The 26,284-nt window shown below is 49.2% G+C and overlaps 3 protein-coding genes across 6 annotated transcripts in view; 2 read left to right on the top strand and 1 right to left on the bottom strand.

Moving 5' to 3' along the window:
- Positions 1–22,119, top strand: part of LOC108159677 (flocculation protein FLO11) — a 30,978-nt gene extending 8,859 nt beyond the window's left edge. The window contains exons 2-8 of one of the 3 annotated variants that reach the window (XM_017293167.2): positions 846–991; positions 6,686–6,870; positions 12,571–13,279; positions 13,347–13,434; positions 17,782–18,240; positions 18,304–18,367; positions 18,430–22,119. In XM_017293167.2, the coding sequence (XP_017148656.1) occupies positions 6,687–6,870; positions 12,571–13,279; positions 13,347–13,434; positions 17,782–18,240; positions 18,304–18,367; positions 18,430–21,476 (4,551 nt within the window). In that variant the 5' untranslated portion in view covers positions 846–991; position 6,686 and the 3' untranslated portion in view covers positions 21,477–22,119. Of the gene's footprint in view, positions 1–845; positions 992–6,685; positions 6,871–12,570; positions 13,280–13,346; positions 13,435–17,160; positions 17,429–17,543; positions 17,687–17,781; positions 18,241–18,303; positions 18,368–18,429 lie in introns of those variants that run through there. The other 2 variants (XM_017293169.2, XM_033392502.1) reach the window with 2 other exon arrangements.
- An 897-nt stretch (positions 22,120–23,016) lies between these two features.
- LOC108158522 (probable phenylalanine--tRNA ligase, mitochondrial) lies at positions 23,017–24,599 on the top strand. The gene is made up of 2 exons (XM_017290903.2): positions 23,017–24,313; positions 24,365–24,599. Exons 1-2 carry the CDS (start codon positions 23,102–23,104, stop codon positions 24,530–24,532), a joined length of 1,380 nt encoding a protein of 459 aa, XP_017146392.1. The 5' UTR covers positions 23,017–23,101; the 3' UTR covers positions 24,533–24,599.
- Positions 24,597–26,242, bottom strand: LOC108158524 (sulfotransferase 4A1). 2 transcript variants are annotated; one of them, XM_017290904.2, is made up of 6 exons: positions 26,079–26,242; positions 25,840–25,996; positions 25,547–25,781; positions 25,283–25,487; positions 25,091–25,217; positions 24,597–25,030 (listed from the first exon to the last, which is right to left on the bottom strand). In XM_017290904.2, the coding sequence occupies exons 1-6, from the start codon at positions 26,124–26,126 to the stop codon at positions 24,630–24,632; spliced, it is 1,173 nt and encodes a 390-aa protein (XP_017146393.1). In that variant the 5' UTR covers positions 26,127–26,242; the 3' UTR covers positions 24,597–24,629. The 2 variants fall into 2 exon arrangements, with proteins under 2 accessions (XP_017146393.1, XP_017146394.1); XM_017290905.2 differs by having other exon boundaries at positions 25,840–26,242.
- Between the last annotated feature and the right edge of the window lie 42 nt (positions 26,243–26,284).

The raw sequence follows: 26,284 nt of genomic DNA on the forward strand, positions 1-26,284 counted from the left end.
TGAAGTTAAGCCTTTCTTTGTCTATAAATCAAATGTACTTTATGGCAATTACAAATGTTTAACTTTAAAGCAGATTTGAATCTAATGGATACTTGCTCTCCATTGCACTTGCTTAAGCCTTATCCAATTGCATTTGTATTTCCTCCACTCACAGGCTCGTTGCAGGCGAGTCTCACTTTCGTGAGTAGATTCCCCAGTTCCCTGTCGGGACCCTATCGACATTTTTGCCAGCCCATTTCTATGCAAATCAGCTGGGAACACGCACATCACACATCCCATCAGGAGCCAGGAGCCAGTCCTTGGATGGCCTCATACACTTATAATGGGGCACAAGCTTTCAATACGCCGCCTGATATGCGATATGGTGGGTTATGCAAATTCAAGGGGTTAATGGGAGGCTAGCCCAGCCAAATGCTAAAATTCTTTGGGCCACGGGCTTGGCTTGGCAGGAACGTGACAAAATGAAGTCTGTTTTTGTTTTTTGGTATTCAGACTTACGTAATGCGCTGGGCTTACTGGGGGCTGGGGCTGGGGTTCTGTGCCCGGTGATAATCAAGATTTACGGTCGAATTTTCGTCTTTATCACTGGCCAATGAGGAGCAGGAGGGGAGCAGAGATGTCTGACTTTGTCTATGGGGTTCACGGGGTTCACATTCGCTTTCTGGGCCATTGACCGGCTAATGTATTGATTGATTTCCTTACCAGGAGTTCCACTAACAAAACTTGTGTGTTGGCATTGTTCCATTGTGGGCCACATGTGTTCGGCACATGTTGCCCCTTGAAAACAGCTGATTCAACCTTCGATTGCATCACTACTAAATGTGTGCTTTTGTGCTTCGTTTCAGATCACCCACCCAAGACCTTCGAACCATGTAACGACAACTCGAACGATTCGACAAACATCAGAGGCCACAGAGATCCCACGAGAGGTCTCGTTGTAGTACCCAATACTGTTTCAACTTCAAGAAGTCTCCTCCCTAAGCGAAATCAGGTAAGTACTCGCCAGTCGGGCAATGGATTGAGATGGCTGCTTCGATTAGTAAACACTCAGAGATCAACGGGCAGGCAGCGATCTTTGATCTGCAGGAAATCGATATAAAGAACAAAGTTTTGCCGCTGGCCTTTGCTGGGAATTATTTGTATACCCAATACTCAAAGAGCATCAAAAGGTATATTAGTGTGTAACACCCAGAAGAAAGCGTTTCCGATCCCATAAGGACATATATTCTTGATAAGCATCAGTAGCCGAGTCGATATAGCTATGTCTGTCTGTCTGTAACAGCTGGAGAAACTACATTTTGTATCCAGACTACTGGCCCCCCTTCCGCTCCGTAGATACGAAAGCATCATAGAGAATGACCATATCTGGTAGATTGCCGGTTCTAGATCAGATCGGATCACCCCTTCCACGCGCTTACTCATCCTCTCTCTCTCTATCTCTCTCACACACACACACACACCCCTCCTCGTGCAGTGTGCGAAATCTGGCAGAGAGGGGAGCGAGATAGCAACACACATACTGACTGAGTATCCCGCTCGTTCATAATTCTTTTGTAATCATTGTTTGGTTGTGCTCCCATGGAGGAAATATATGTATGTACAAATGGCTTATTGGATCCACCCTGAAGAACCATTTATTTCTTTGCTTTAAAGCACTCGGATAATCCGGAGGGCAACATTTCAGGCATTCTTCTGTCTGTTTGTTTCAGGCGTTAAGAAAATTTATGTTTATGTGAGCAAAGGAAGCCCGTAAAAGTTGCACTGCAAGACCACACGTACGACCTTTTAAACACTTTAAAAAATATTTGTAAATCTTAAATAACATAAGTTCCAAAATCAAGTATACCCCATATTTCCATGCCGATAGATGGTTGAGAATTTATTCTGAATTTATTCTCATATATTTTCCCTCAGTGCAAACCCTACAAAGGTACAATATGACGACGACTCTGTTGTTATTTTAATGTGAGCTTCGTCTTGGGGTTTTATTCTGATTACAATGGAATGTGTGCAGGCAGCAGCAGACCTTCGCTGTGGAACAACCTTGAAGCTGTCTGTACGAACCGTATAATCAGTCTGCTTAACCCAATTTCGATATTCAATAGAGTTCGGCATTAGTGACTGCCACTCGCGAGGAAGTACAGTACAGTACAGACTGTTGCAAGGTGACGGGCAACCTTGTTGTGTCCTCAAATGATGCCTCCCGTGACCTGCCTCGCTTTAACGGGTGTGTCTTGATGGGAAATTCGGTTAGGAAGTCCGGAAAAGTTGAGGAAGGCAATTGGCAGCCTTCCAGATCGGCCTGGGTCTGGCTCTTGGTCTGGGTTTGCGTCTGTGGTGGTGGAGAAGGATGAAAAGCCGGTCCTTTTTGCCTTATTTGGTTATTCGGCGGCAGGCTCCTCTCTCTGACGATTTCGTTGACTAGGTCAGGCTGTATGCTTCACTTTTGGTTTCCGTGAGTGCAAAAGGGACCTGCGCAGACGGAAAAGAGAGGACAATAGTCCTGTGTCCTGGCAACATGAATTTGATTGGGATTTCATTTTCATTCGAAACTAGTCTGTGAAATCGGAATAGCATTGTGTAAATACAAAAACAAACGAATTAATTCTGCGAAAGAGCGGGAAAACAATCTCCAATCAACTTGATAGCTTTTCCATAACTTTCGGTGCTATTCGTGTGGCGCGGAGTGTATGTGTGTATAGCTTCTAGAGCTTCTGGCTTCTCTCTGAGCGAAAGGAAGAGAGAGCTCCCTCGCAGTTGCGCTCCTTGACCTTGGACACGCACAGACACGCACAGACTCGCATAAAATGTTGCATCCATCCATCTCCCGCAACATCTGCGATTCCGAAGACCAAAACCCAGCAGCAGCCAGTAGCCAGCAGCCAGCAGCCACATGTTGGGGCATCGCGGATAATTCTCGAAACAGGGAACAAGTGTGTGGCAAATAAATAAACATATGTAGGAAATACTATATTCTGTGGGACAGACATCTGTCCAAACGATCCCCCGCAATGGCTTCGAATTCGGACTTGGATGCCAGCATCGATGATACGCGGTAGGTAAACCTAAATTGGAGCATCAGGCCCAAGTGAGGCCGTGAAATCAACAACATCGGCGGGGCAGCATCTGAATCAGCAATCGCTGCGTCATCGCCATCAGCCGGCGCCCCTGTTATCAGAATTCGCTGCCCTTTCCTATTGATTTTCATCGCTCTATCATATATCTGCCATCCATCATATACAGATTGATTGATACGAATGGGCGAAGGGGGCTACGCGTGCAAAGGTCCCCGTTCATTTGTGTCAAATGGAGTGAAAACAGGCCCCAATCGAATAGAACTACGGAGGGGGAGCTTAGGGGAGCAGGAGAACAAGGAAGGCAAGGTCCCCTAAGGACATACACAAAAGTATCACCGATTAGCCCCCGGTGTTCCATTCGGTGCTAAGATACCTATAGAAAATCCCTATTATTACAACCATTTGATTCATTTATTGAGAATGCAAGACGCAACTTATCGGTACTGTGCTCCAATTACTTTGTGTTCCAATTGCACATTTCTTGGGTTACACCTTAAACGTCGCTGTTAAGAACAAATATTTCCCACATTTACTATCAGGTGAACGCCCATTTGGCAAATACATTGTGTGGCATTCGCAGTTCTTGAAACATCAGCAAAGTGCAACCATTATATAGCCCTGTAGCTTGGATTGGATCATCGCAGTGCTTCCCAAATCATTCAAACTATTCAATATTCAAGAAAAACCATTCAATTCAATACCCACAATGAAAGTGTGGCAAATTGGTTGTATTCCAATTTGTAATTTACATTTTCGCTGCAGTTTCTCGTGTCTAACTTTTGTTTGGGTTTGGGTTTGGCATTTTCACAATTCGCGGCGACCTTCAGGGCCGCCCCCAATCCGCGTATTGTTCAAAGTCGAAGCCTGCGAAGTGTTGGTCATAAAAGTTAATGGCTGACAGCTCCATTCAGTGCGGTAATACCCCCAGAGTGGCAGTGGCAGTCGGAATGGCGGGGTCTTGCATCGTACAATGTGCGATGAGCATGCAGTTTCTTCTCCGAGTTTATTTGGCTTTCGTTCGTTTTCCGTCTTCTGCCGCGGCTTTCCGGTCAGGGGCACTTTCCTTTTCAATTTGTCTAGCTCTTTAGAGCCATTTCGCAACGACGCGGCGTTTGTTTGCCATTGGGATTGGTGCTGAGGTGTCTGCCAACAAGTGTTTGCTCTGAGGCCATAATCGGAGTCGAGAATTCCGCTGTTCGCCTCAAGTTCGAGCCGGCGATGGCGATGGAGCTCCCGAGATGCCTCCTGCCCCCCCGGCATAATTATGTTGGCACATTCGCGTAATGGCCAACTGCAATTATACGCCGCGATGGAGCCCCTGTTCGGGCCTATGCAAAAGCTGTACATAATTATAATGTTCGTTGTGTGGTGGCTGCCTGCCTCTGTTTATTGTTAGTTGGTTTTGTTTGCGTTTCTGTTTCGGCTATGATACTCTTTCCTATTCCAGGGTAATCCCAAAAGTATTTACACAGAGGATCGTTTGGAAGTTCCCCTCTGGAGTTGTTATGGTACCAGTCTGAAAGACCCCGAAAGGGTATTGAAAGATACGGCTTTCGAGGATAGTTTTTGTTCAATGTTTGCCCCCTTTGCCACCGCAGATGTATCGTATCGTGAGGTTAGAGAGTGTGTGCTCATCTGCAAAATGCAAATGAAAGTCAAAGTTAATTTGTTAGATTTTCCCGGTGAGATACCCGCACTCGTCCGCAGATACAGATACAGATACACGGTCTGTATTGTGGCCAAATGTGGACGCCTTTTCGTGTGCCTCCTCTTGGGCGTTGCTTTTGGGGAAACCCCAATGATTCTACATACATTAGTGATTCCACAAATCGTAGAATCGTCAAAGAATAGCTAGCGCACTAATTTCCCACACTCTCCCAGCTCAATTGGCAGCAGTTCGTAATGAACTCGGCCTTGGCATTCCCCCAAGTTCAATGCCAAACCATATTTTGTGATCCAGACTCCAGACCCAGACCCCCCTGGTGGCAGTCATTTCATTTAATTAATCAACGCTAAAACGAAATGAAAATTTTCCAGTTGTGTGTGTATTGCTTTGTTCATCAGCATCGTCATCATCATCGTCCCCATCATCCCCATCGGCGTGCCATGGTTACTGCACCCACAAGTGGCGACACGAATCCGCGGCTGCAGTTTCCATTTTGATGCGCAAAAAATTCTTTAACTGCCAACCGCGCGAGGGGCAGTGAAGGGGTGTAGGTGAAGAGGCTTGTCCCCCCCCCCCCCCCACCACCTCACTAATTAGTACATAAATACTTTGGGACACACATGGAGCTGGCTGCTTGACTAACAAGGCTAACTGCGTTAACTAGGTTAGCTCTCAGGGCTTTCTGGTGCGGTCTGGTCCTTAAAAAGGGATATGTTTTCCAAAAAGAAAACCATATTTCATTCAACAATTTTAAAGCCCCAAATCTATTGCAAAAGGTCGCTTTCGTTCGTTGTGTAAAAATCATGTTGCCTATCTTCAAAATGACTCAACTGTTCCGAGTCTTTCCCCGCCTTCAAATGTAAATTTTACATGATTTCTACATGCATACTACACAAATGTGCCCGAAAGTATGCAACGAAAAATGGGTTTAAGGTTTTCAAATCACAGTACAGGCATGACACCTACTTAGATTGCACCTGAATTTTGGATTTTTGGTGTGTTCCTTGGCCCCATAGTTTCTATACAGATAGTGCTGACAAATATAAGAAAACAGTGGCTCTTGGCTGTGGCGTGGCTGTGGCTTCCATTGATGGATTCTTGTACTCTGCGAGTGCCAGGGGAAAAGTAAACGTGCTTCGAATTGTTAAGAAATGAGAAAATACCCACAAATTAATATATATACCCGTATAAACATACATATGTAAGTATAACAGCGTCTGTGATCATTCGGCATCCCCGAACTTGGAGTGAATCACTTCAGACCCATTACTCACGTTCCGCCTCATTCGTCTGGCGCCGAGAGAAGCCAGAAACAATTCAATAGCCAAAGGCAGCGGCATCGCATCCACATCGTCAACAGGCAGCAGGCCACAGAGTTCAGCAGCGAAGACAAATTCTTATTTGAAAATAGTTTTCCTTGAAATGCCTTTGGCCCGCCGCCCGGCCTGCACCGCTGCAGCTTCAATTTTAAGCGAATTTACTGCACAAATGGACAATGCATTTAGCTCTTGGGTCTGGGTCTGGGTCTGGGTCTGGGCCTGGGTCTGGGTCTGGGCCTCATGGCATTTATTTATTGGTTGATTCATTGATCGAGTGGGTTGTGGGTCCCACACACATATTAATTATGAATTTAAGTGGACATTTTCCGCTAAGGATTGATGTGGCAAAAGTCGGAGTCACCTTCTCCACCTTTTCCGCACGCTGAACTGCTGTCAGTTCGGGTGGCTTTTATCGCGAATGCAATGTGACATTTAATTTCCCCACCATCCTTGCCAATTCCTGTCAGGAGGACGATCGATCCATTAGCGAGGTGTCGGGGCAAGTGAGTGACGGGAACCACCGCGGAAGGCATCCATCCCAGTCCAAGGAGTAGCTCTAACATCAAAATATTTGTCATATTTCAGCTCATAAAAAACCCTTTTGTTTTGTTGTTTCGTTCCAGCATGTCTTCCGGCCTGATGTCGTGTGTGAGGGAAAACTCGCCGCCGCTGGAGCTCGAGTTGGATGCGAGTGCCGATGGTCCATTGTCACTGCCGGAGGGCAACGTCAGCAGGTCACATGGGGGGCCCGCCACCTCCACGCCCATCTCCAGCCCCGGAAACGGTGGCCACGAGCCCGCAAATGCCGGTGAGTTTTGTTACCAAATTGCTCCCATGCTCCCAGGCTCCCATCATATCCTTGGAAAAAGCTCGATTAATTGGCTTATTGTTTATTCGATGGCACACAGCTGCGAAATCATTCAAGTACGGAAAGTGGGATTATGAAATTGCCTTTGGTACCGACTGGGAATTGCCTGCCGTAGTGGAGCTTTCTGCTTCATCTGATGGTTTCCCCCAGCGCCTTCTGGCATGGCTTTGACTGACATCCCCAAAGGTGGGCTGCTGGGGTGGCATGGCAATCAAATACTTGTTGGGCTAGGCTTTAATCTCGACTCAAGGGAGGATAGTGATACACGACTAGAAGCATATAGTTTAGGGATTCATTTCACACATCACTGTACAAAGCGAGCACAGTCCGGGCTCAGTCGAGTGGGAATTGTTGGAAGAGATGTTCGGAAAAAGCCCTGTACTGTCAGATTTGTAGTGGGAGGCCGAGACTGGCTCGTCGTTTCGTATGTGCATAATTAGATGGGGCTCATGGCTTTGGGTACCGCACCACCGCCAGAGATACGAATACGAATACGAATACAGCTGCAGATGCAGATACAATGAGCGCGAGATACGCGCTTTGTTTGTCCGCTAGCTTGGGGCTTGGGCCAGCCGAATAACTGGATAATGTTTATATAATTGTGGGTAATACTCGTACAAGCCCCACGTGCTAATTAACGCCGACGACTTTCTCCGCTAAAGCGAGAATCGACCACAAATGTTCTGTTCTATTCCGCGGTGAAATGGGAATGCAAATAAGGAACAGGCATGGAATGGGATTTCACTTCATTTTGGGGCCACCCGAAGTGTTTCTGTGGTTATGACAACACCAATAGCAACAAAAACTTCCATCAGCAATAACAATGTGTACATTTCAGCATATATTTGTGTGCATAAATACCTGCTAGCTACACGGGTCGCTGCACAGTGGGTGAGATCACGATCCACCCGTACTACACTTTTGAAACCCATAAATTGAATGTATGCTGTATGCTGGATCTCTTCGGCTGCGGCCCATTGTGCAGGGTCTTGGGTTGGCTTAGCCCCTCACAGGCAGGCAGGCCGCGAAGAGCGCTAATCAGCCCGATTTGCCAACCTGGCTGCGACACAGCCAATAGGCCAAGACATGCGACGCTGTCGATGACTGTTGTTGTTCGCTTGGGGCTCTCTTCGGTTCGGTTCGGTTCAGTTGAGTTCAGTGTTTGATTTGATTTGAGTTCGCCTCGGCTGGGGTTTCGTTCGCTTCGTTTTCGTTTTCGTGGATTTCGATTTCGTGCGGCGGCAGTCGCCGCCTTCCCATTGATTCAATTCATTCTGTGCGCTCCGCTCCACCTGTACAGGTGAAACGATTTCGTATGCCGGTTATTGCACTAATTGAATTGTCGTCGCTGTCGCCGATACCCACGCTGCCCTGCCATCGAAGTGGAATCGAATTGAAACACTCAACCGCTGTTCGTTCCATCCGTTATTAAATCCGCATAATTTTTAATCAATATTATCGGCCAAGCACCAGAAAATACCTGGCACATCGCGGAGTCATTAAGTAGAGTGCATTTTTGTGATTCTGTAAAGTGAATTTTTCAAGTGTGAAGTGGAGTTGGGGGCTGTGGGGCTTGTTTACAAGAAGCAACAATCAGTAGAGTAAACATCGCGGGGAATTTCTCAATTGAACAGAACATCTGCGGCTATTTTCGGAATTCATTTATTTAAACAGGTAATAAAATGTATTGTTTATTGTTTATTTGGGATAGAAAAATTCCATGCATTTCGACTGTAAACAAGCATAATATATTTATGCCACCTTAGAGCGATATTATATAAATTTTGGGCCATGCCAGAGAGGCTTATCAAGCGACGATGATTTTTCGGGTTCAATCCCCGTACAGTGCAGGCCCCAATTGGGGCAGCGGCAACGGCAACGGCCAGACGCCTCTAATTGAAGTGCCGAGTGCCAAGAGTTGTGTAACCAATTCCGTGCGTCTCGCAGAGTGTCGATTGTTGGTGTGATTTGTTTGGCCCGGGGCGGGCTGGCGGGAGGGGAGCTGGGCTCTGATAAGCTCGTGGCCATTCAGCACGCTCCCGACCGATGGCAGTCAACGTCTTTGGGCTTTTGGGCGATTAAAACAACCTGCAGATTGGCAAAGAGCCAACGCGCTGCCTCCTTATCAGACCCGATGTTATATAAACAAGGTCTGGGATAAGACCAATCGATAGATTGGAATAGAGAGGGAGTCTACGGTCATACTCCTTCTGGGGACTATTTCCACAGCCAGATTAGAGAACTCTTCGTTCGGGATAGAATGGTGCCTGGTTATCATCTCTGTTCTCTTCAAAACCCCAATTCCCAATACTCGATATTGGTTATCATCTCTGTTCTTCGTGTAGTTCAAAGTCTCTTTTCCGATTGGTGCTTCATTGGCGGCTGGTAGATTTCTGTACTGATTGGTGGCTTCTTCCACACAATACAACGTTTGCCCTGAACAATGGCTCAAATATAAAGTAAATAATGGTATCAATTGATATACGCTATCTGCGAAACGTGAGTGATATTTGTTTTGACATCATTTTCTATTTGGAATAGCGTTGCAGGCACCCCCGTAGTCCTGTACCCTTTTCACTGGCCCAGACCCAGGGCTATGCCTCGGCTAATCCATGGAAAGAATATCCAATTCTAGAAGTTTGCCTTGTAGCGGCTTACGGGCCTACAGAATATATTCAGCGTCTGAAGGCCGCAAGACCTGTTTGCTCATAAGAACAGTCGTTGAAAAGTGCAACTCTCGGGGCCTCCCCTGGCTGGGGGCTGGGGGCTGGGGCTGGGGCTGGGGGCTCACTATTCTAATTCCACTCGAGTGGACGTGGTGCAGCGCGACACTGGCTCACTTGACCTTCCCCAAGCCGAAGACTGGCAAAGCCCACATCCGCTCGTAGTGGTGCCTGGTGGTGGCTTACAAAACTCGCCAATTACTGCAGCGGATTTGCATTTATCATGATGGTGTGGTGTGGCAACAGTTTGCCAATGATTAATTAATAAATGAACCCACTCGCCGCATCGAGAATCGAATGGTTTCGAGTAGGAATTGGTGTCAGTGAAACTGTCGGAGGCCCACGCACTCCGCCCCTGGGTACAGTGGGCACTCGGGGAGTTTAGAGACAATCGAAATGATTCATTATCGCAGTGCATCATGTTGCCAAATTGAAAAGACTTGAGTCTATTTTGATGTATTACAAAATCTGACAATGACATGGCGGAGACAAAGAGGCAAGCAAACAGTTTCGCCCACATTCGCGGAACTCCAACCGATGACAGCACGCGAAAAAGCGAAAACAGCGAAAACAGCGAAACGGGAACCCAAGCAAAAACAGATCTTGCTCAATAGACTTTAGATGGATTAGAAGTAACACAATACAGGGGGGGTCTGCCCCTTTTTACTTCGTAAATTTGCAAGGGCCTTCCTTCCATATTAAGGCCGCTCTCAGTCCCAGAAGGGTTCGCCTTCGCTGACCCAATTAGCATTCTATAAATACGCGATTGTCACTTGTCGCAGGGAGGTACTCTTACTCGTACTCGTACCCCTGTACTACCCCCTGTTTGGCGGTTAAAATTCCATTAGCAGCAGGTCCCCAAGCAATTTCCAGAGGAGGCGAGACCCAGGCACCCCCCAAAAGCTAATAAATAGAATGACGTGCAAGTGCCCTTCGCCTCCTCCTCGACTTGGGGGGGCGACCGTCAGCGACCTCTTATGAGTAATCAAGCGATGACCAGCCCCAACGCCGCTGGAACTAATCGTCAGCATCGGGCAAATAATCCGTATATCTTTGTATGTACTATCTGGCCGTGTTCGCGTGCCCCCAAAACGTGACCGCCATTCGAATAGGCAGACCCCGAACACTTTGATTAGGCGGCCCATTGGGGGAAGGTCTGTCTTCGGTATTTTAGAAATCAATATGCATATACACACTCGTATATAGTGGCTTCCGTTCTGTTGAGAGTTGGGTTCTCTTCCACGTACACTTTTTTTTCTGGTCTGGTCTGTGTTTAGTGAACTTTCTTCGACGGCATGACACATAACACACATCCATGAATGCAATGCCTTGCACAGTAAATCTTGTGGAGTTCCAGGAACTCCTGGAGATGAGGATGATCTCTCCAGAGAAAGGTAGCCACTAGATGGTTTGGAAACCACCGAATGCCCGGCCACAATCAAGAGATGTTCTGCACTGAGTTTGGTATCGTGTAGCTACATATGTATTCCACATTCAACATTCCATATCGATCGATAAGGAATCTACCTGCAGCCACTCTCTGTCTCCCTCTCTCTCACCATATTATCGCCCCATCGAAATGAAATAAAAAATTGTTGAATAGAAGTCGACGGGCGACCCAGAAATTCCACTTCAATTGATTATATTTTACGATTCTGGCTTATTACGTCTCTGGAATGGCGTCCAAGAGGTTCTATATATATCTATATATATAGATCTATATAAATATGGATTTCTGGTCATAAATGGTCCCAACTTTTCTGTGCACGTGGTGCTGGATTGAAGACTATTCAGAAGCATTTCTCTCAGTGTGCATGCACTATCTATCTATCTATCTATCCGTCTATATCTGTCACGTTTTTTCCACCTGTCCTCCTCGCCTTCCCCTTTTTTCGTTGATTTGGGAGTTCCCAATTGAAGGCCCTCAAATTTTTGCCTATTATGGGCATGTTTTTCGATTCGCTTCGTTCTTGCACATTTATTGTTTATTTCTTATCGCTCCGCCTTTCCGCTACGTTTCTTTGGCTCCTACCCTGAGAAAGATTCTATTAGCAATCGATGGATGGTCATGGTCTCCGGGCTGTGAGTAACTGAGGAAGTAGGATGGAAATCGGAATCATGATTCTTACCGCTTTACCGCTTACCTCATCGGAAGTGTTCTACCACTAAGAATCGGAATTCGGGATGAATAACAGGCATTTATTTAGTTATTTACTTTCTTCGTTGTTGATTCAGAGCCTCCTCTCCCTAAATTGCTCATATTTCTACCGCATTTTGGCAAGCTCCTTATTTAATCGTTCTTCTCCGCTCTTCAGTTGCTTAAATATCAAGCCTTTCTTGTGATATCAATCCAAATATTGAGCCAAATTCAGCCTAACCTGAAAACCTATACCCGTAAAAGAATAACGGTCGCAAAGGGTGGCACAAGATGGTTACAAGATGGCACCAAATTAAAGGCAAATTGTTAGAGTTTTCTTCAATTTTGGATAGCAAGGCTCCAAATAAATACGCCCATAGAACAAACCAACAAATAGGAACAAGATCGATTGGTTTTTTAAGACATTCTACATACCCGTGGCTTTCTGTGTGCCATTCAAGTACCCACTTTTCTAGAATTTACACAATTTACAAGCCCACAAAGTCAAGAACAAGTTTCCCGCCTTTTTGGCACCACTCGGACCAACAGCTGATCGAACATCTGACTTTAAAGGGCTGCATTTCTCTGGCCAATGTATGAACTTTTCAAATTTGATTTTGTTTCCATGAAATTTTTGAATGTACGCCAGAATTTTGATCTGTGCTCAGCAGGCCTTATGCCATATGTCTCTTTATTCCGTATTAAAGTAGTTTCCAAACAAACAATAAACATGTTTTTGTGTCAAAATTTATGTCTGATCCTGGGCCTTTATCCTTCCAGAGCAACAACTGCAGCAGCAGCAGAAGCGTCGGCGTTTCCATCCGCTGCGTAATCTGCGCCGCATCTTTCGGCGTCGCACCATCAACAGCTCTGCGGACAGCCCGTCCCCAGCACCCGGACCCGGACCCGTACCCGTACCCGGACCTGGACCTGGCTCCTGCAACACCTTGCCGCCACCGGCCAGCAGCTCCAGCGAGAAGAATCTGCGCAGTGTTAGCGCGTCACCCGCCTCCTCGGCCGCCGCCTCCTCGCCGGGCTCCCCGCTGAACCAGCAGTCGCTGGGCGAGAGCTACCAGACGCAGTCGCTGCCCAAGTCCAAGTCCTACGGCTCGCACCGCGATGAGCTGCTGAGCGTGCTCCTGGGCAAGAAAAAGGCCAGCAAACAGGCGCAGCACAACTCCGAACAGCAACAGCAGCAACAGCAACAGCAGCAACAGCAGCAGCATTTCCCGGCAGACGCCATGTACCAGACACAGCGCCAGCGCCAGCTGGGCGTGGCCGTCTTCCCCGAGACGCGCAGCCTGAGCCGCAGCAGCTACTTCTCGGAGCAGCGGCACCAGCAGCGACACCTGCGCAGCGTCGGCGACTCCACGCAGGAACTGGGCGTGGAGCGGGAGGGCAACGCTAGCACGGGGGGCGGCGATGGGGCCGCCGACATCTCCGACAGCCAGCGCAGTCTCAGCGAGGGCCGTCTCCTGGACGTCGACGGGTGAGTGGTCCAACCCACCGATCAGATCCGAGTGTGTCTAAGACCTTTCCCATCTCTCGTTTCACAGGGACTTCTCTCGTGAGACTCTTTCGCAGTCACACGACAGCGTCTTCTCCGAATCGGCGACGGCCAGCAGCCTATCGATTGTCCTGAAGGTAAGTCGGTTCCAGAGGACTCCTCCTCTAGTCTTTCAAACTCTATCTATGAAAACTATAAAAGCAGAGCTTATCACACAAACTTGGTAGCATCTTTAGCCTCCAGTGATTGATGATCACTACTTTTCACTCATTTTTTCCACATCTATTTCTACAACAAAGCTTTTGTTTGGTTACCATGGATGGTCTCTTGGGAATCCGCTTGGGGTTTCTGTTTCTGTTTGTGCTGCAATCAATCTAAATTGATTTTAATCAAATTTAATTTGTGCTTTTGTTGGCATATCAGCAGCTGTGATGTGATCAAATCTCCCCCAGTCAATGGCCATTGACTCACATACGATCGATTCATTCTTTTGTGCGGCTGCTTCTCGTTCGGTGAGGCAATCAGAGACTCTGAAACAGAGTTTACAAGGCAGTCAACTGATTAGCTGTATTATCTGGGAATTCAACAAGTCCTCATTCATTCGGGGATTGAGTTCAGTGAACTGGGGCCTTGATTGGACTAGAGCAGAGATTCCTTCACATTTCTCCTAGATTCATTCCGAATTGCGTAGGAGTCCGAAACGCTATGCTCTTGCCACAAGAGTTACCTAATAAACTGAACGATCATCATTAGCCATATCATTATCATATGTTGTCTGTGCTTTTTGGTGGAGCAGCAAACCGCTGAGCAACCGCCACAGGGAAAGAGTGAAAGAGGGGAAAGAGGAAAAGGAGGAAAGGCACGCGTCGTGGCGCAACTGGAAACCGAACTGCAGTTGCAGTAAACCATCCCATCGTGCCATCGCACTATCGCTGTATTGCTCCCCACCCCCAACGCGTGGCAATTTGCGGCTTCTTCCTCTTATGTTGCTTCTATTGCTTCTCCGGTTTCTGGACAAACGAGTTGCCAGGCCGATGGTTGCTTGGTCGCTTGGCCGCTTGGCCGCCCGGCCGCTTCTTGTTATTCCACTTTTTTCCACTTGGCTCCACTCGCTCTCTATCCCATCCCACCCCATGCCATGCCATCCCATGCCATCCCATCCCGTTCCATTCCATTCCCCTGGCAGCTTATTTGCCAACCTGGTTAGCAAATAAATCGCATTTCTTTCTGTTTCTATGCTATTGAACTCCTGCAAAGCTTTCCGCTAAATCAGTTTGCATCTAGCCATTTGCCAGTGAAGACCAAGGCAGCGCGCTCGCGGTTCTCGCTTCGATTCGATTCGATTCGATTCGGTCTGATCCGCTCCACGATCCCTAGCGTCTAGGCTCGTGAAGAGCACCCAAAATACTTGGTTCAACCGGTACTGCGGGGTAGCTGTGGATGCACATATTCTACTGCGATTCCTGAGTACCAGATCCCAGTCATTAGAGATTAAGATTCGGTCGCAAATGGAGGTTTTATCAGCAAGTGATCGTTGATCAGTGATCAGTCTGTACCGCCCTTTTGAAGCAAATATCTGTAGTGGTTCCGAGGCACTTTGATCCGCTTATTCTGAAGCAAACCTTTTCGTATATCTTCTGGGCTGGTCTGGGGCTAATCCCCCACTGAAAGACTGGTCAATTTTCCTTGGAAAAGCTGAAGAGCAGCCCGAGGAACGAGCATAGGTCTATAAATATTTACCACTCGCAGATCTGTCCCAGACAACGATCTGCTCCAACCCGTTTGATGCATTAATTGTGGAAAACAGAAAGAGAAATACATCTAGTCGATGGCCATAATGCAGGCACAGTCAGGGAGGGGGAGAGGATCTGTGGAGGAGCCATTAGCTTGGACGACATGGAATGACAGTGATATGGTAACACGGTAACACGCATCGACAGTCACTGGGGCCGCTCAGGAGTAATCAGAGCCGTCATCAGGCCGTCCCCATCACCGTCTCGCATTTGGATAGGGGGGGGGATGGGGACGCCAAGCGAAGACATTTCACACGCTTCTCTCTAATTGACCAACTCAGAGGGAAAACAAGGTGATGGGGGGAGGGGGGGCTGATGCAGAGGCCTGCTCCAAGTGACTTCCTGGCCTGTCGGGATCCCCTCTCCTGGTCCGAATTCGTTTTCGGCCTACATTCACTGCACTCCCATGTGAGATCTGTGACACTTCCCGTCTGGCCTCGTCGGCTCCATTGCATAAGCTCTGCATCTGTGAATTTGCGTACATCATAGATTTCCGTGTCCATTCGGCACTGGATGGGGGGGGGATGGGATATACTGGGCCAACGACCAGCGTCTGCAGTATCCGCATAAAGATTTTAATTGCATTTCTTCGCACGCTGCGCCCGACATTCTGAAGTTCAGCAAAAATGCTGCCCATGTCCATATCTGTCGGTCCACTCTGCTCCGATGGGTGACAGATGGGGAGAAATTCGTTGGCCAGACGATCCGAGCCAAAGGGTTGGAATCTACCAAAAAGATACCCTACACGAGAGTGCATCCTGCTTGTCTTGTCTGGAGCTAGGCTGTGGGATCAGTAAATATATATAATAGAATCTTTATAGGAAAACCTTTCGTATAGATTGGATTTATGGAGCAGTTGGAGTCAAGGTCAAGCCATTCTCCGAGCGGATGCCCCCATCTGGCTGGGAATAGACCGTTTATTCCACTTACGGCCTGCGGCAGTTGCCATTTGTTGGATGCCTGAATTGCAGCTCGGACAGCCAAGTGATGCAATTGCATTAATTCAAAGTGATTGCCAGCCCCTACTCCCACTTGGCCAACTGCTGTTCCTATTCTCTCTCTCTGCCTCTCTCTCTCCATGCCCCTGCCACAGCGATTGCTGTCGGAGCACAGATTGCGGCGAGGTGCTGTGGTAATCAATGTTGGCTTGTTGGCTTGCTGGCTTGCTGGCTTGCTGGCTTGTGTGTGGCCATGTTTGGAGCCACTGGCCACTCCCCCTTCACCATTCCGCCCAGACGAGTGGCCCACTCAGCAAGTGTGCCAATAAATCAGTGAACGTGACGGGGCTGAGGCTGGGGCTGGGTCTGGTCAGTGATTTGCACCGGACTGGAAGTCGGATTAGTCACCATTAGAATATGTAGCAAATGCCTCGATAACGAGGGTTCAGGGTAGATCTACCTGGCAGAGGGAGGAGAGACTCGTAATTCCCCGAATAACATCGAACAGAGCAGATGTGCAGGATTGAGCTTGAGGAGTAAACAGCAGGTAGGGGAAGGAGCTCATTATGCCACACAAAAATAGAGATCTCTCACAGAACATTGAACTCCGAGAGACAGTCTCCGCCTCCCTATATCCATCAGCAAATCTTTAAAATTGATGGACGAGGTCTTTAACCTGAACCAGCCCGGCACTTAATCCTCGTGCAACGAGGCTCGGGCCCCCCCCCAAAAATAGAACTTTGACTAGTCCAAGCAGATGGTGGCGTCACGTCACGCGCCCGTTCAACTGATAAATGACATAGGAAAAGGAGCCGAACGAGCCGCACGGCAGAGGCTGTGAGAACATTCGTTTGTTTACACCTACCTACCCGTCCGCTCTATCGTGTGGGCACTGTAAATGTAAAGTAATCCGAAAGAAAGCGGGGAATGTTTACGTTGGGCCTGCATCTGCATCTGCATCTGCATCTGTACGATTTGCTGTGCCTGCCTCTGGGTACCCTTGAAACGCAATCGAGAGCTGACAGGGCCTGCCTCGCACTCAACTATGTTCGACTAGGTAAAAACTCCACTATGGCGACGCCATTTCGATTTCCATTTCAATTTCACTCTCGTTTTTCCCTCGTCGAGGGTCGATCTGCTCTGCCCTCTGTTCTGCCGCGAGACAATTTTCAGTTGCACATTGCACTTGGATGCGCATACATCTGCGGCGCTGGCTGATGTGGTTTTTCTGGCTTTGTCTCAGTGGAAAGTGAAATCATTGGGATCGCGTGCCGCCTCCATCGGAGACAGACAACAATAGCCCTTGTTAGTGCCCCGCTCGTTAGAGAGGCTCGAAGATGGTAGCCGGAAGCACGGGTTCCCTCAAAGTGCAGGCCAATCCATTCAAGCTCTCGTTTACGGTAAGACTTAAGGGTTGGGCCCATTCAGGAGTCGCAGGGACACAGCTGCACAGTTGCACAGCTCCACAGTTCCCCCACAGCTAACCAATCGACCACGTTCGCAGTCATTCGTAGCCTCGACACCGCATTGAGGCACTCGAAATGATCGACTTCAAGCAGAATCCGTTCAAGATGAGGCTGAGCGGCTCTAGCATCGGCGAGAGTCGTCTCGGCCGCAGCTGCCTGCGCGCCCGCTTCGTGTTCCGCTGGAAGAGCTGGGTAACGGCACAGCCGCCCCCTCACCCGCCCCCCCTAACCCCTAATACGTCTAAGAAGCAGCAGATTACCACATTTCGCTTTGCTTTCCATTTAAGGCGGAGCTCACAGACGTCCTACGCAAGCGACGCAATCGACCCGATGCCTCCGACGAGGATCTGGGCCTGCCCCGCAGTCCGGCATCGCCGCAGAGACGGGTGGCCGGAGGCCAGAGCCGCAGTGCCGCGGCGGGTCACAGTCAGACCCGTGGACACAGCCAGAGCGAGGTGTCCTCGCTGAGTCTGCAGAGCGTGACCAGCGCCGAGGAAACGGAGGACAGCCAGCAGAGCCAGACCCAGACCCAGACCCAGAGCCAGAGCCACAGGTACCACTCGCGGGTGTCGACCAGCTCCTCCGTCTCGATGGGCTCTGACATACTGCGCCCGCACCCCGAGGACGAGGTGGATGCGGTCGGCACGGAGCGCCACCGGCTGTCCCACGCTGCGGCCAAGCACAAGATGGCCATCAGGCCGGCCAAGAAGAAGGGACCCAGCCGACAGCACCGCAGGACATTGGAGGTGAGTGAAGATGCGCCCATGGCCTTGATAACATATGATACTGATTCCTGCTCGTATCTCCAGTCCTCCATACCAGAAGCCAACGAGGATATGCAGAAGACATGTCCGGGCCTAAAAGCAGTCCGTGGTAAGTGACCCAAGAGGCTGTCAGAGTTCTCAGCTAATGTGCATCCTCCTTTGTTCCCGCAGATGTTGACCTCAAGAACAGGACACGCTCTCTACCACCCAAGACGACCGCTGCCATCAATCCCAGCCCCAGCCCCAGCAACACGACGGCCCCCAACTCCAGCTCGACCTCCATCACGACGAAGCGAACCAAGACAATCGAACAGGCGACACGAACGACCAGTCAGGTGACGAGCACGTCTTCCACCACGGCGCAGATCTTCGGACTGCGAGCCCCCACCACCAAATCCACCACCACCAGCACCGCCAAGGTGACCAAGGCAAACACAGTGCTCGAGAGCAGGGGCGAGTCGTCCACTGATGGGGACAATGCCCTGGCCGCCATAGAGAGCACTGAGAGCGGACTCCTGCGGCGGCTTATCCACAGGAACTCGAAGCGCAGCATTGCCAGGGCCAACGATGGCCTCGAGGACACCGACTCCAGCCAGAGCGTGGCCAAGAAGCTCCAGATATCGAACTCCTGTCTGGAGACGGGCTTTCGAGAGCCATTTCTGATACCGGACAAGTCGCGACAGCAGCACGTGCAGGAGACCCGCCAGATGATTAAGCGTGAGATCCACATCGAGGCCAGCCACGGCCGCAACGCCATAGTCGGCAACTTGGGGGCAGGGATCACTACCCAGCCGCAGATGGCGCCCAAGCCCAAGTCGGGACCTGCTGCACGCCAACGCTACATCCCCCAGGAACTTGGCTCCAACTCGCCCGCCGCCATCCCGAACAGCAGTGCCTCAAACGACATCACCAACCTGCTCTCCAAGAGCACCCGGGGCAACGACACGTTCCAATCTACAACCCTGGTCCGCGAGCAACAGGTCAAGGCCGAGACCACCTCCCACTTCGAGCGTAAGCCACGGATCGTGGGGCTCAGCGCCTTCCAGCAGAAGCTGTGCCGCTCCAGCGACTCGGTGGGCCAGAACTCGAGCTCCTCCAACTCGCTGGAGACCAGCACGGACGAGCCCTCGCCGCTCTACTACGAGGAGAAGCAACGCAAGACGGTCGAGAAGTCGCGCAGCTTCCGCAACTACCAGGAAGAGCGGGAAGCCGTCGTTGACTCGACCGTCGTGCACAACCACATGCCCAGTCTGCCCGACCTCTCGATCAGCTTCCGCCTGCCCTCCTACTACAAGCAGAGCTCTCCCCGCTCTCCGCCACAGTCCCCGCGCTCGCCGCTCTCGCCGAACACCAAGTGCGTGTCCCTGGGATTCGAGATCAACGACAACAAGCTGCTGCAGGGGCGCGCGGAGTCTACGGGCCAGCTGCCGGCGCTGGCGAAGAGCTCACCGCAACGGAGCAACAAGCTCCTGGTACAGTCCAGTCCCGGCCCAGCCAACATCTCCCAGATAGAGCAGAACATCGACATGATCGTAAAGTCGCCGCTGGTGAGTGTCCTGCGCAAATCGGCCACAGTCAGCGAAGAGCTGACCGTGGAGCAGGCCACGCCAGCAGCCAAACTGCAGCCGGAGCGTCCAAAGCTACTGGACCTCGGAAGGAAGACAATAACCAGCACGGCCATCTGCACTCCCAGCCCGGCCAGCCCCCTGACCAAGAGTGCCAAGCTCTCACACAGCCCTCCCGCAACTCCGGCTAAGAACAACAACAACAACAACAACAACAACAACAGCGGCGGAAGCAGCCGCCGCAACTCCAGCAATGTGGAGACTCCAGTCGAGCCGGAGTTCATGAAGATCCAGCTGAACCGCGTGGATCAGGCGAGCCTGCACAAGAAGTGTAACCACCTGGTGCTGTCCAAGAACCTGAAATCCCCCACCGAGCGAAGCCAGAGCAGCGATGACCTCAGCCTGCGGCGGAGCAGTGGGGCAGGGGGGGAGGTTGTTGAGCACACAGAGATGCCGCTGGGTCCTAGCACTGTTCCACTTAACCTTAACCTTAGGCAGGCCCTGGAGCCGAATCTGGGCAGGCAGCCGCGTTCTGTAAGCGCGACCAGCGTGCGGACGAGCTTTGGCAGCAGCAGCGGCAGCAGCGAGACACTCTCATCCGCGAACACGCCTGTGACGACACCCATTACACCAAAGAGCAACGGTCTCCCCATCCCTATCGCCACCCCCAAGCTGGAGGCAGCCCCGAGGGAGCAGCATGTCATACAGAAGGAGAACAAGGTAAACCGCCTTTCGCTGGAGGATCGCAAGCGGCTCTTTCTCAACGAGGAGCGGAAGGAGCGCATTGCGGCGGAGCAGCGAAAGCAATCAATCAGCAAGGCGGAGATGCCACCAGCTGTGGGTGCTCCAGCTCCTGCCACTCCACCAAAGACACCGGAGCTGACCGAGGTCAATGGCAATACCAATCCCGTGGTGCTGCGCAAGAAATCCTTTGCCAGCTGCAATGGCAACGCCTCTCCGAGCAAGGACGACCCCACGCCGGAACTGATGAAAGTGTTTGCCCGCCGCTCGCTGAAGGTGAAGGACGAGGAGGTGGTAGCCCCTGCCCAGCCAACACCTAAGAAGATGTCAACACCCATCGGGAGCCAGAGTGTGGACAGTGATAAGGAGAACCAGTCCAACAGCGAGGAGAAGCTGGACAAACTGTCACCCAAGTACGAGGCGCAGGTTAGCAGTGAGTTTACCAAGACATCCTCCCAACATCCCACCAGCAACCGGAACTCGGTTGCCGACTTCCGCAATCTCAACAGCAGCAACAACCACAACAACAATAACCACAACAGCAGCCACATCAGCAGTAGCCTGCAGAAAGCGACCAATACACAGCAGAAGGTGGTAAGCTACCTGCCCCCCATCAAGGTCAGCAATGGAGTCCGGAACAACCTGAGCAACAGCAACAATGGAGGCGCCAAGCCTGCGAACGAGCGCTTGTCGCTGCAACTGAAACAGGCCCCATCACCAGCACCAGCTCCGACGGTACAGGCAGCTCCACCCACCACCACTGCCTCCGCTGCAGGAGCAGGAGTTCAAGCCACAGGTGCCATGTCCATGTCCGGCAAGCCAATCGAACGATCGGCGACAGTGGGCGAATTCAAGGGCATCCATCAGCGCCGGGCCGAGTGGGAGCAGCGGGCCAAGGAGGCCCTCAAGTAGATGCGAACGCTCTCAATAGACTGGAAGGAAAAGAATTCAACTAAATGCGAAAAATAGAATAATCAAATTATCACAACGCGTATAACCATAGCCTTAAATTGTAAAAAGGAATAGAACAGATCCAAGTTGCGGGAGCCGACACTCGATGGACGCAAGAGTCCATTCAAAGAAACTGGTGGCGCACTCGAGTTCTGCTCCCGAATCACATTAGGAAATAGCAACCATATATCGATCTTCAAAAAGTGACTAGCGTGTATTTATTTTTAGTTTCTCTGCATGAACTTTAACGTGTCGTCAACTTTAAGGCCTAATCACTCTTACAGATTAGCAGGGAGCATACGAGTATGATATTCGAATTAACTAAAGCTAGTTTTGGATCGGTCGAACTGAAGGATTATACATTTTACATAGATTAGCTATTATTTTGCAATACGTACATATAATTTCTCCGCTATTATTGTTTCCGTAACAGTCCTGATATGTCGGATCCTTAATGTCAGCTGCGATTTCAGAATTTTTCAAATAAGAATACATAACCTTTCTTTATAGGCATACCAGTAAATATATACCTACATATTATAAATGTACATACAATAATACCGACCTAATAAATATCCAAGGATGCAAGAATTTGACTTTTAAATCACCCAAAAGCTATATACTGACAGTACGTATTCTGCTGGAAAACTTCGGAAAAGTTTATTTTTATTATGTTTATAATAACCTATTTTGGAATTTAAAGGGATGCCTAACAAGGGATACCTCCGGTAAATATATAACTAAGATTCGGTAAAGACAAAGAAAAATGCCCCGCAACATGGGCAAAACCTAGGGCATACCCTAGGGAAAAGGATATAATGGAGTTAAGAATGAGTACCGGGATCAGGATATACAGGAAACTAATCAAATGCATGTATACGTCTAAAATGTATCAATTTCAGACAATTTCTTTATTAATTATGTTTTAGAGTGTCTTCATATTAAATTAACGAAATGGGGTATACAAATGCCCATACTCCTGATTCTGATTAGGAACAAGTCGACAATTACCAGCAACATTGACATGACAACATTGCGATGGTTTTTTTTTTTACTTTTTTGTTTAAACCGTGTTTTAGTCAAAATACAATAAAAGGGAGTACTTAAAAGTCGTTAATCTTGTAAAAAATTGATTCATCCACGGATAAAATTATGTGGGAAGGGCTGAAGGTTTTAGTAAACCAGCATTATTCAACGGAATATTAAAATTGAGCAAAGGAACGATTACTCTCTTACATATTTTTTTTTTTACCTTTTCCGCTAAAACCTTTTTTAGGCGAAATCCAATAAAAGTCAGTGTTTAAAATAAACCAGTCAAGTAGAAAATAGATTCACCAGTTGGATAAAATTATGTGGGCAGAGCTGAGAAATCTGTCTAGCTATAAATATTGCACGGAATATCAAAAACGAGGAATATGTATAAAGAACTTGAGTTCGTCAGTATATTTACGGTATATTTTTAAAATGAGACGGTTTATGTTGGTATATTTCCGTGGGTCGATAACTACATTTTCCCAGCTGATTTTACTCTGTTGTGTGTTATAATATGCAATTGTTCATATAAATAAATAAAATAGGCCACGAAAATGCTGCTGAACCTACGTGTGCAGGGCTCCAGATACTCTCTCCGCACGGGGAACTGCAGCCGTAGCCGTTGGCTGGCCAGCAACGCTGTTGTCGAAAAGTCACCGCCTCCCGCGCAGCCACAACTGGAGGTGAATGGGAGCACGTACGCCACCGACAGCTGGACGAATGTAACGCCCAAAATTCTGTCGTACCTGGGAGCCAATAAGCACCTCCAGAAGGATCATCCCCTGTCGATCATTCGCCAGCGCATCGTAAATTACTTTTATGGAGCCTACCGGAATCATCGCGGAAATCCACTGTTTTCCGTCTACGACAAACTGAATCCTGTTGTGACAGTGCAGCAGAATTTCGACAACCTACTGATACCCAGCGACCATGTAAGTCGCCAGAAATCAGACTGCTACTACATTAACCAGCACCAACTGCTCCGCGCCCACACCACGGCCCACCAGGTTGAATTGATCTCTGGTGGACTGGACAATTTCCTGGTGGTGGGGGAAGTGTATCGGCGCGATGAGATCGACAGTACCCACTACCCGGTGTTCCATCAGGCAGATGCAGTGCGATTAGTCACTAAAGACAAGCTCTTTGAGCGCAATCCTGGCCTGGAGCTGTTCGAGGAGACTTGGACGGGCTCATTGGCCGATCCAAAACTGATTCTTCCCTCGTCGAAATGCATGGACCAGACGAAGCAGTCCTGCCACACTCTGGAAGCGGTTAAACTGATGGAGCACGAGATGAAACACGTCCTTGTGGGTCTGACAAAGGAATTGTTCGGCCCTCGCATCAAGTACCGCTGGGTAGAAACATATTTCCCTTTCACGCAACCCTCCTGGGAGTTGGAGATCTACTTCAAAAACAACTGGCTGGAGGTTCTTGGCTGTGGCATTATGCGCCACGAAATCCTCCAGCAGTCCGGCGTCCACCAGTCAATTGGCTACGCTTTTGGTGTCGGCCTCGAGCGTCTGGCTATGGTGCTCTTTGACATACCGGACATTCGCCTGTTCTGGTCCAATGACAGCGGCTTCCTTTCGCAGTTCAGCGAAAAGGATCTGCACAATCTGCCAAAGTACAAACCCATCTCCCACTATCCGCAGTGTACCAACGACCTGTCCTTCTGGCTGCCCTCCGATGTGGAGGTTGATGCTGGCTTCTCGCCCAACGATTTCTACGATCTGGTTCGGACGGTGGCTGGCGACATTGTGGAACAAGTAAGTAGAGTGGAGGATAAGTCCCTATAACTCTAACCCTTTTTCTCTCAGATCAGTCTTGTGGACAAATTTAAGCATCCAAAGACGGGCAAGTCGAGCGTGTGCTTCCGCATTGTCTATCGCCATATGGAGCGCACCCTGACCCAGGCGGAGGTTAACGATATACACAAGCAGATAGCGAATGCCAGTGTGGATAGTTTCAATGTGCAAATACGTTAGTTGTAGTCCAGTTCAGCCTCAATTCAAACCAAAAAGTAACAAACAGTAAAAGTACCAAACAAAATCAGGTGACGTCGAGCTATATTTCTCCACACTTTCATATGGTCTCAAAGCATTTAACATTCTGTTCGATCCATTCGTTGGCGCATTTCAGCAGCTTGGGATTATCGACAAACTCCCTTTGAGTGTGCGGACCATTTTTGGCACTCTCTCCACCGCCGCTCCGGACGAATCCCGCCTCGTTTTTGTTCAGGATTCCAACGGAGGCCATTTCATGCATGTTCACGGACTTGTTTTCCCGGAAGTTTTCAATGCTCAGATGATCGAGTAGTCTGTCCAGGTCTGCGGCAGTCGGTCTACAATCCAGAAAAGAACCAATTCTATGCACAGTGCCTGGCAGATCCTTCAGCATGTCCTCATAACGCAGAAAGAGAACGTTGGACAAGTGGCAATGGTTCTGGGCTTCATTCACGTGGCTGTAGTACGGTAGCCAGGGATCTGCAAAGTACATTCGATGGACAAGCTTTAATATGACAGATGTTGTGACAGATCACCGACTTAATCCTCGTTGGAAGTATCGCCAGAAGCGCTCAAAGTCGCCAATGTATCCCTGCGTGCGGAAGAGTCGGTTCAAGTGGTAATAGGAGACTGCGACGTCCTTGGGATTGCGGGCAACGTAAACGATCTGAAAAACATACGTAGTTGGATTACATTTGTTATGAAAAAAAACTGCTTAACAAAGAGTCAAACCTTGCATTTGTTCTGCAAGACACTCGGCGGCAGCAAGGAGAATGGAAAGTGCGTCTTGATGAAGCGTCGCTGGGAAGAAGGCACTTCACTTAGGACCTCGTATCCCGGCCGGGAAATCTTCTCAATGAATTCCAAGGCATCAGCTGATTTATGGTTCTCCTCCAGAAGCTCTGCCTTGACCTGGCTGTGCATGAAGAGTGGAAACCTAAGGGAACAAGACGCAGTGAATACTTTGTTGCCCAGCAGAATTGTCAGTGGACCAACTCGAAGAAGGGAAAACGCTCGGTGAGAGGTCGCCGCTGGGCCTGCTCAAAGTCCAGGCCATTGGCCAGCAGCCAGATCAGCTCCTGTGTCCAAGTGGTGCCTGATCTGGGCACTGTCACTATCCAGACGTCATTCGGTCGCGCCTCAAAGTTGTAATACTTCTCCGCCTCGTCTTTAAACTTGTTTGGAAAGAAGTAGCCCTCGGCTCCAACCTGAACAAAACCATTCCGCTCGCCTGAAAACGAATCAGGTTACTCCAGCTACACACAGGCAACATGCTAGATCGGACACACCTTTGAAGTACTCGAGCAGTTCGGCATTCGTGGACTCTTCCACATCGCGAATATCATGGGGAAATTTGAGATGCGACTTTTCCATTGCTCGCGCGACCAGTTGCCAGCGTTGACTGAGCCAGCGCTGACTGTTGACTGCGAAAGCGACGTGACCCCACTGTCGGCCCGCAGAGAAAGTAAGAACTGGTTGGTCTGGAGTACTGCCTGTCTAAGCGTAATTTAAATACGAATGTACTTGCCATCATGCCCTCACAAAGAGTACTGTCGTTTTTCCGTGAAGCTTGCATCTGCTCCAGAAAATTTTAAATTGTGCTGATTTTAAACCAAGTGTTCTGGTCCCATGTCTAAAATATTGGATCATTGTATTATATAGCGCGTAGGGTATCGATCGGTGGTCACACAACGACCAGATATTGAATGGAAGTGTATTTCAAATTTGGGGCCC

This window comes from Drosophila miranda, chromosome 3 (assembly GCF_003369915.1).
Source record: "Drosophila miranda strain MSH22 chromosome 3, D.miranda_PacBio2.1, whole genome shotgun sequence".
NCBI lineage: Eukaryota > Metazoa > Arthropoda > Insecta > Diptera > Drosophilidae > Drosophila > Drosophila miranda.

Bases quoted from the DNA above. Each gene is read 5' to 3' on its own strand.
- LOC108158522 (XM_017290903.2), top strand. From the start codon at position 23,102: ATGCTGCTGAACCTACGTGTGCAGGGCTCCAGATACTCTCTCCGCACG. The intron at 24,314-24,364 runs GTAAGTAGAGTG...TTTTTCTCTCAG, and splicing joins CTGGCGACATTGTGGAACAA to ATCAGTCTTGTGGACAAATT.
- LOC108158524 (XM_017290904.2), bottom strand. From the start codon at position 26,126: ATGCAAGCTTCACGGAAAAACGACAGTACTCTTTGTGAGGGCATGATG. The intron at 25,488-25,546 runs GTTGGTCCACTG...TTGTTCCCTTAG, and splicing joins GAGCGTTTTCCCTTCTTCGA to GTTTCCACTCTTCATGCACA. The intron at 25,218-25,282 runs GTTTGACTCTTT...TATGTTTTTCAG, and splicing joins TCTTGCAGAACAAATGCAAG to ATCGTTTACGTTGCCCGCAA.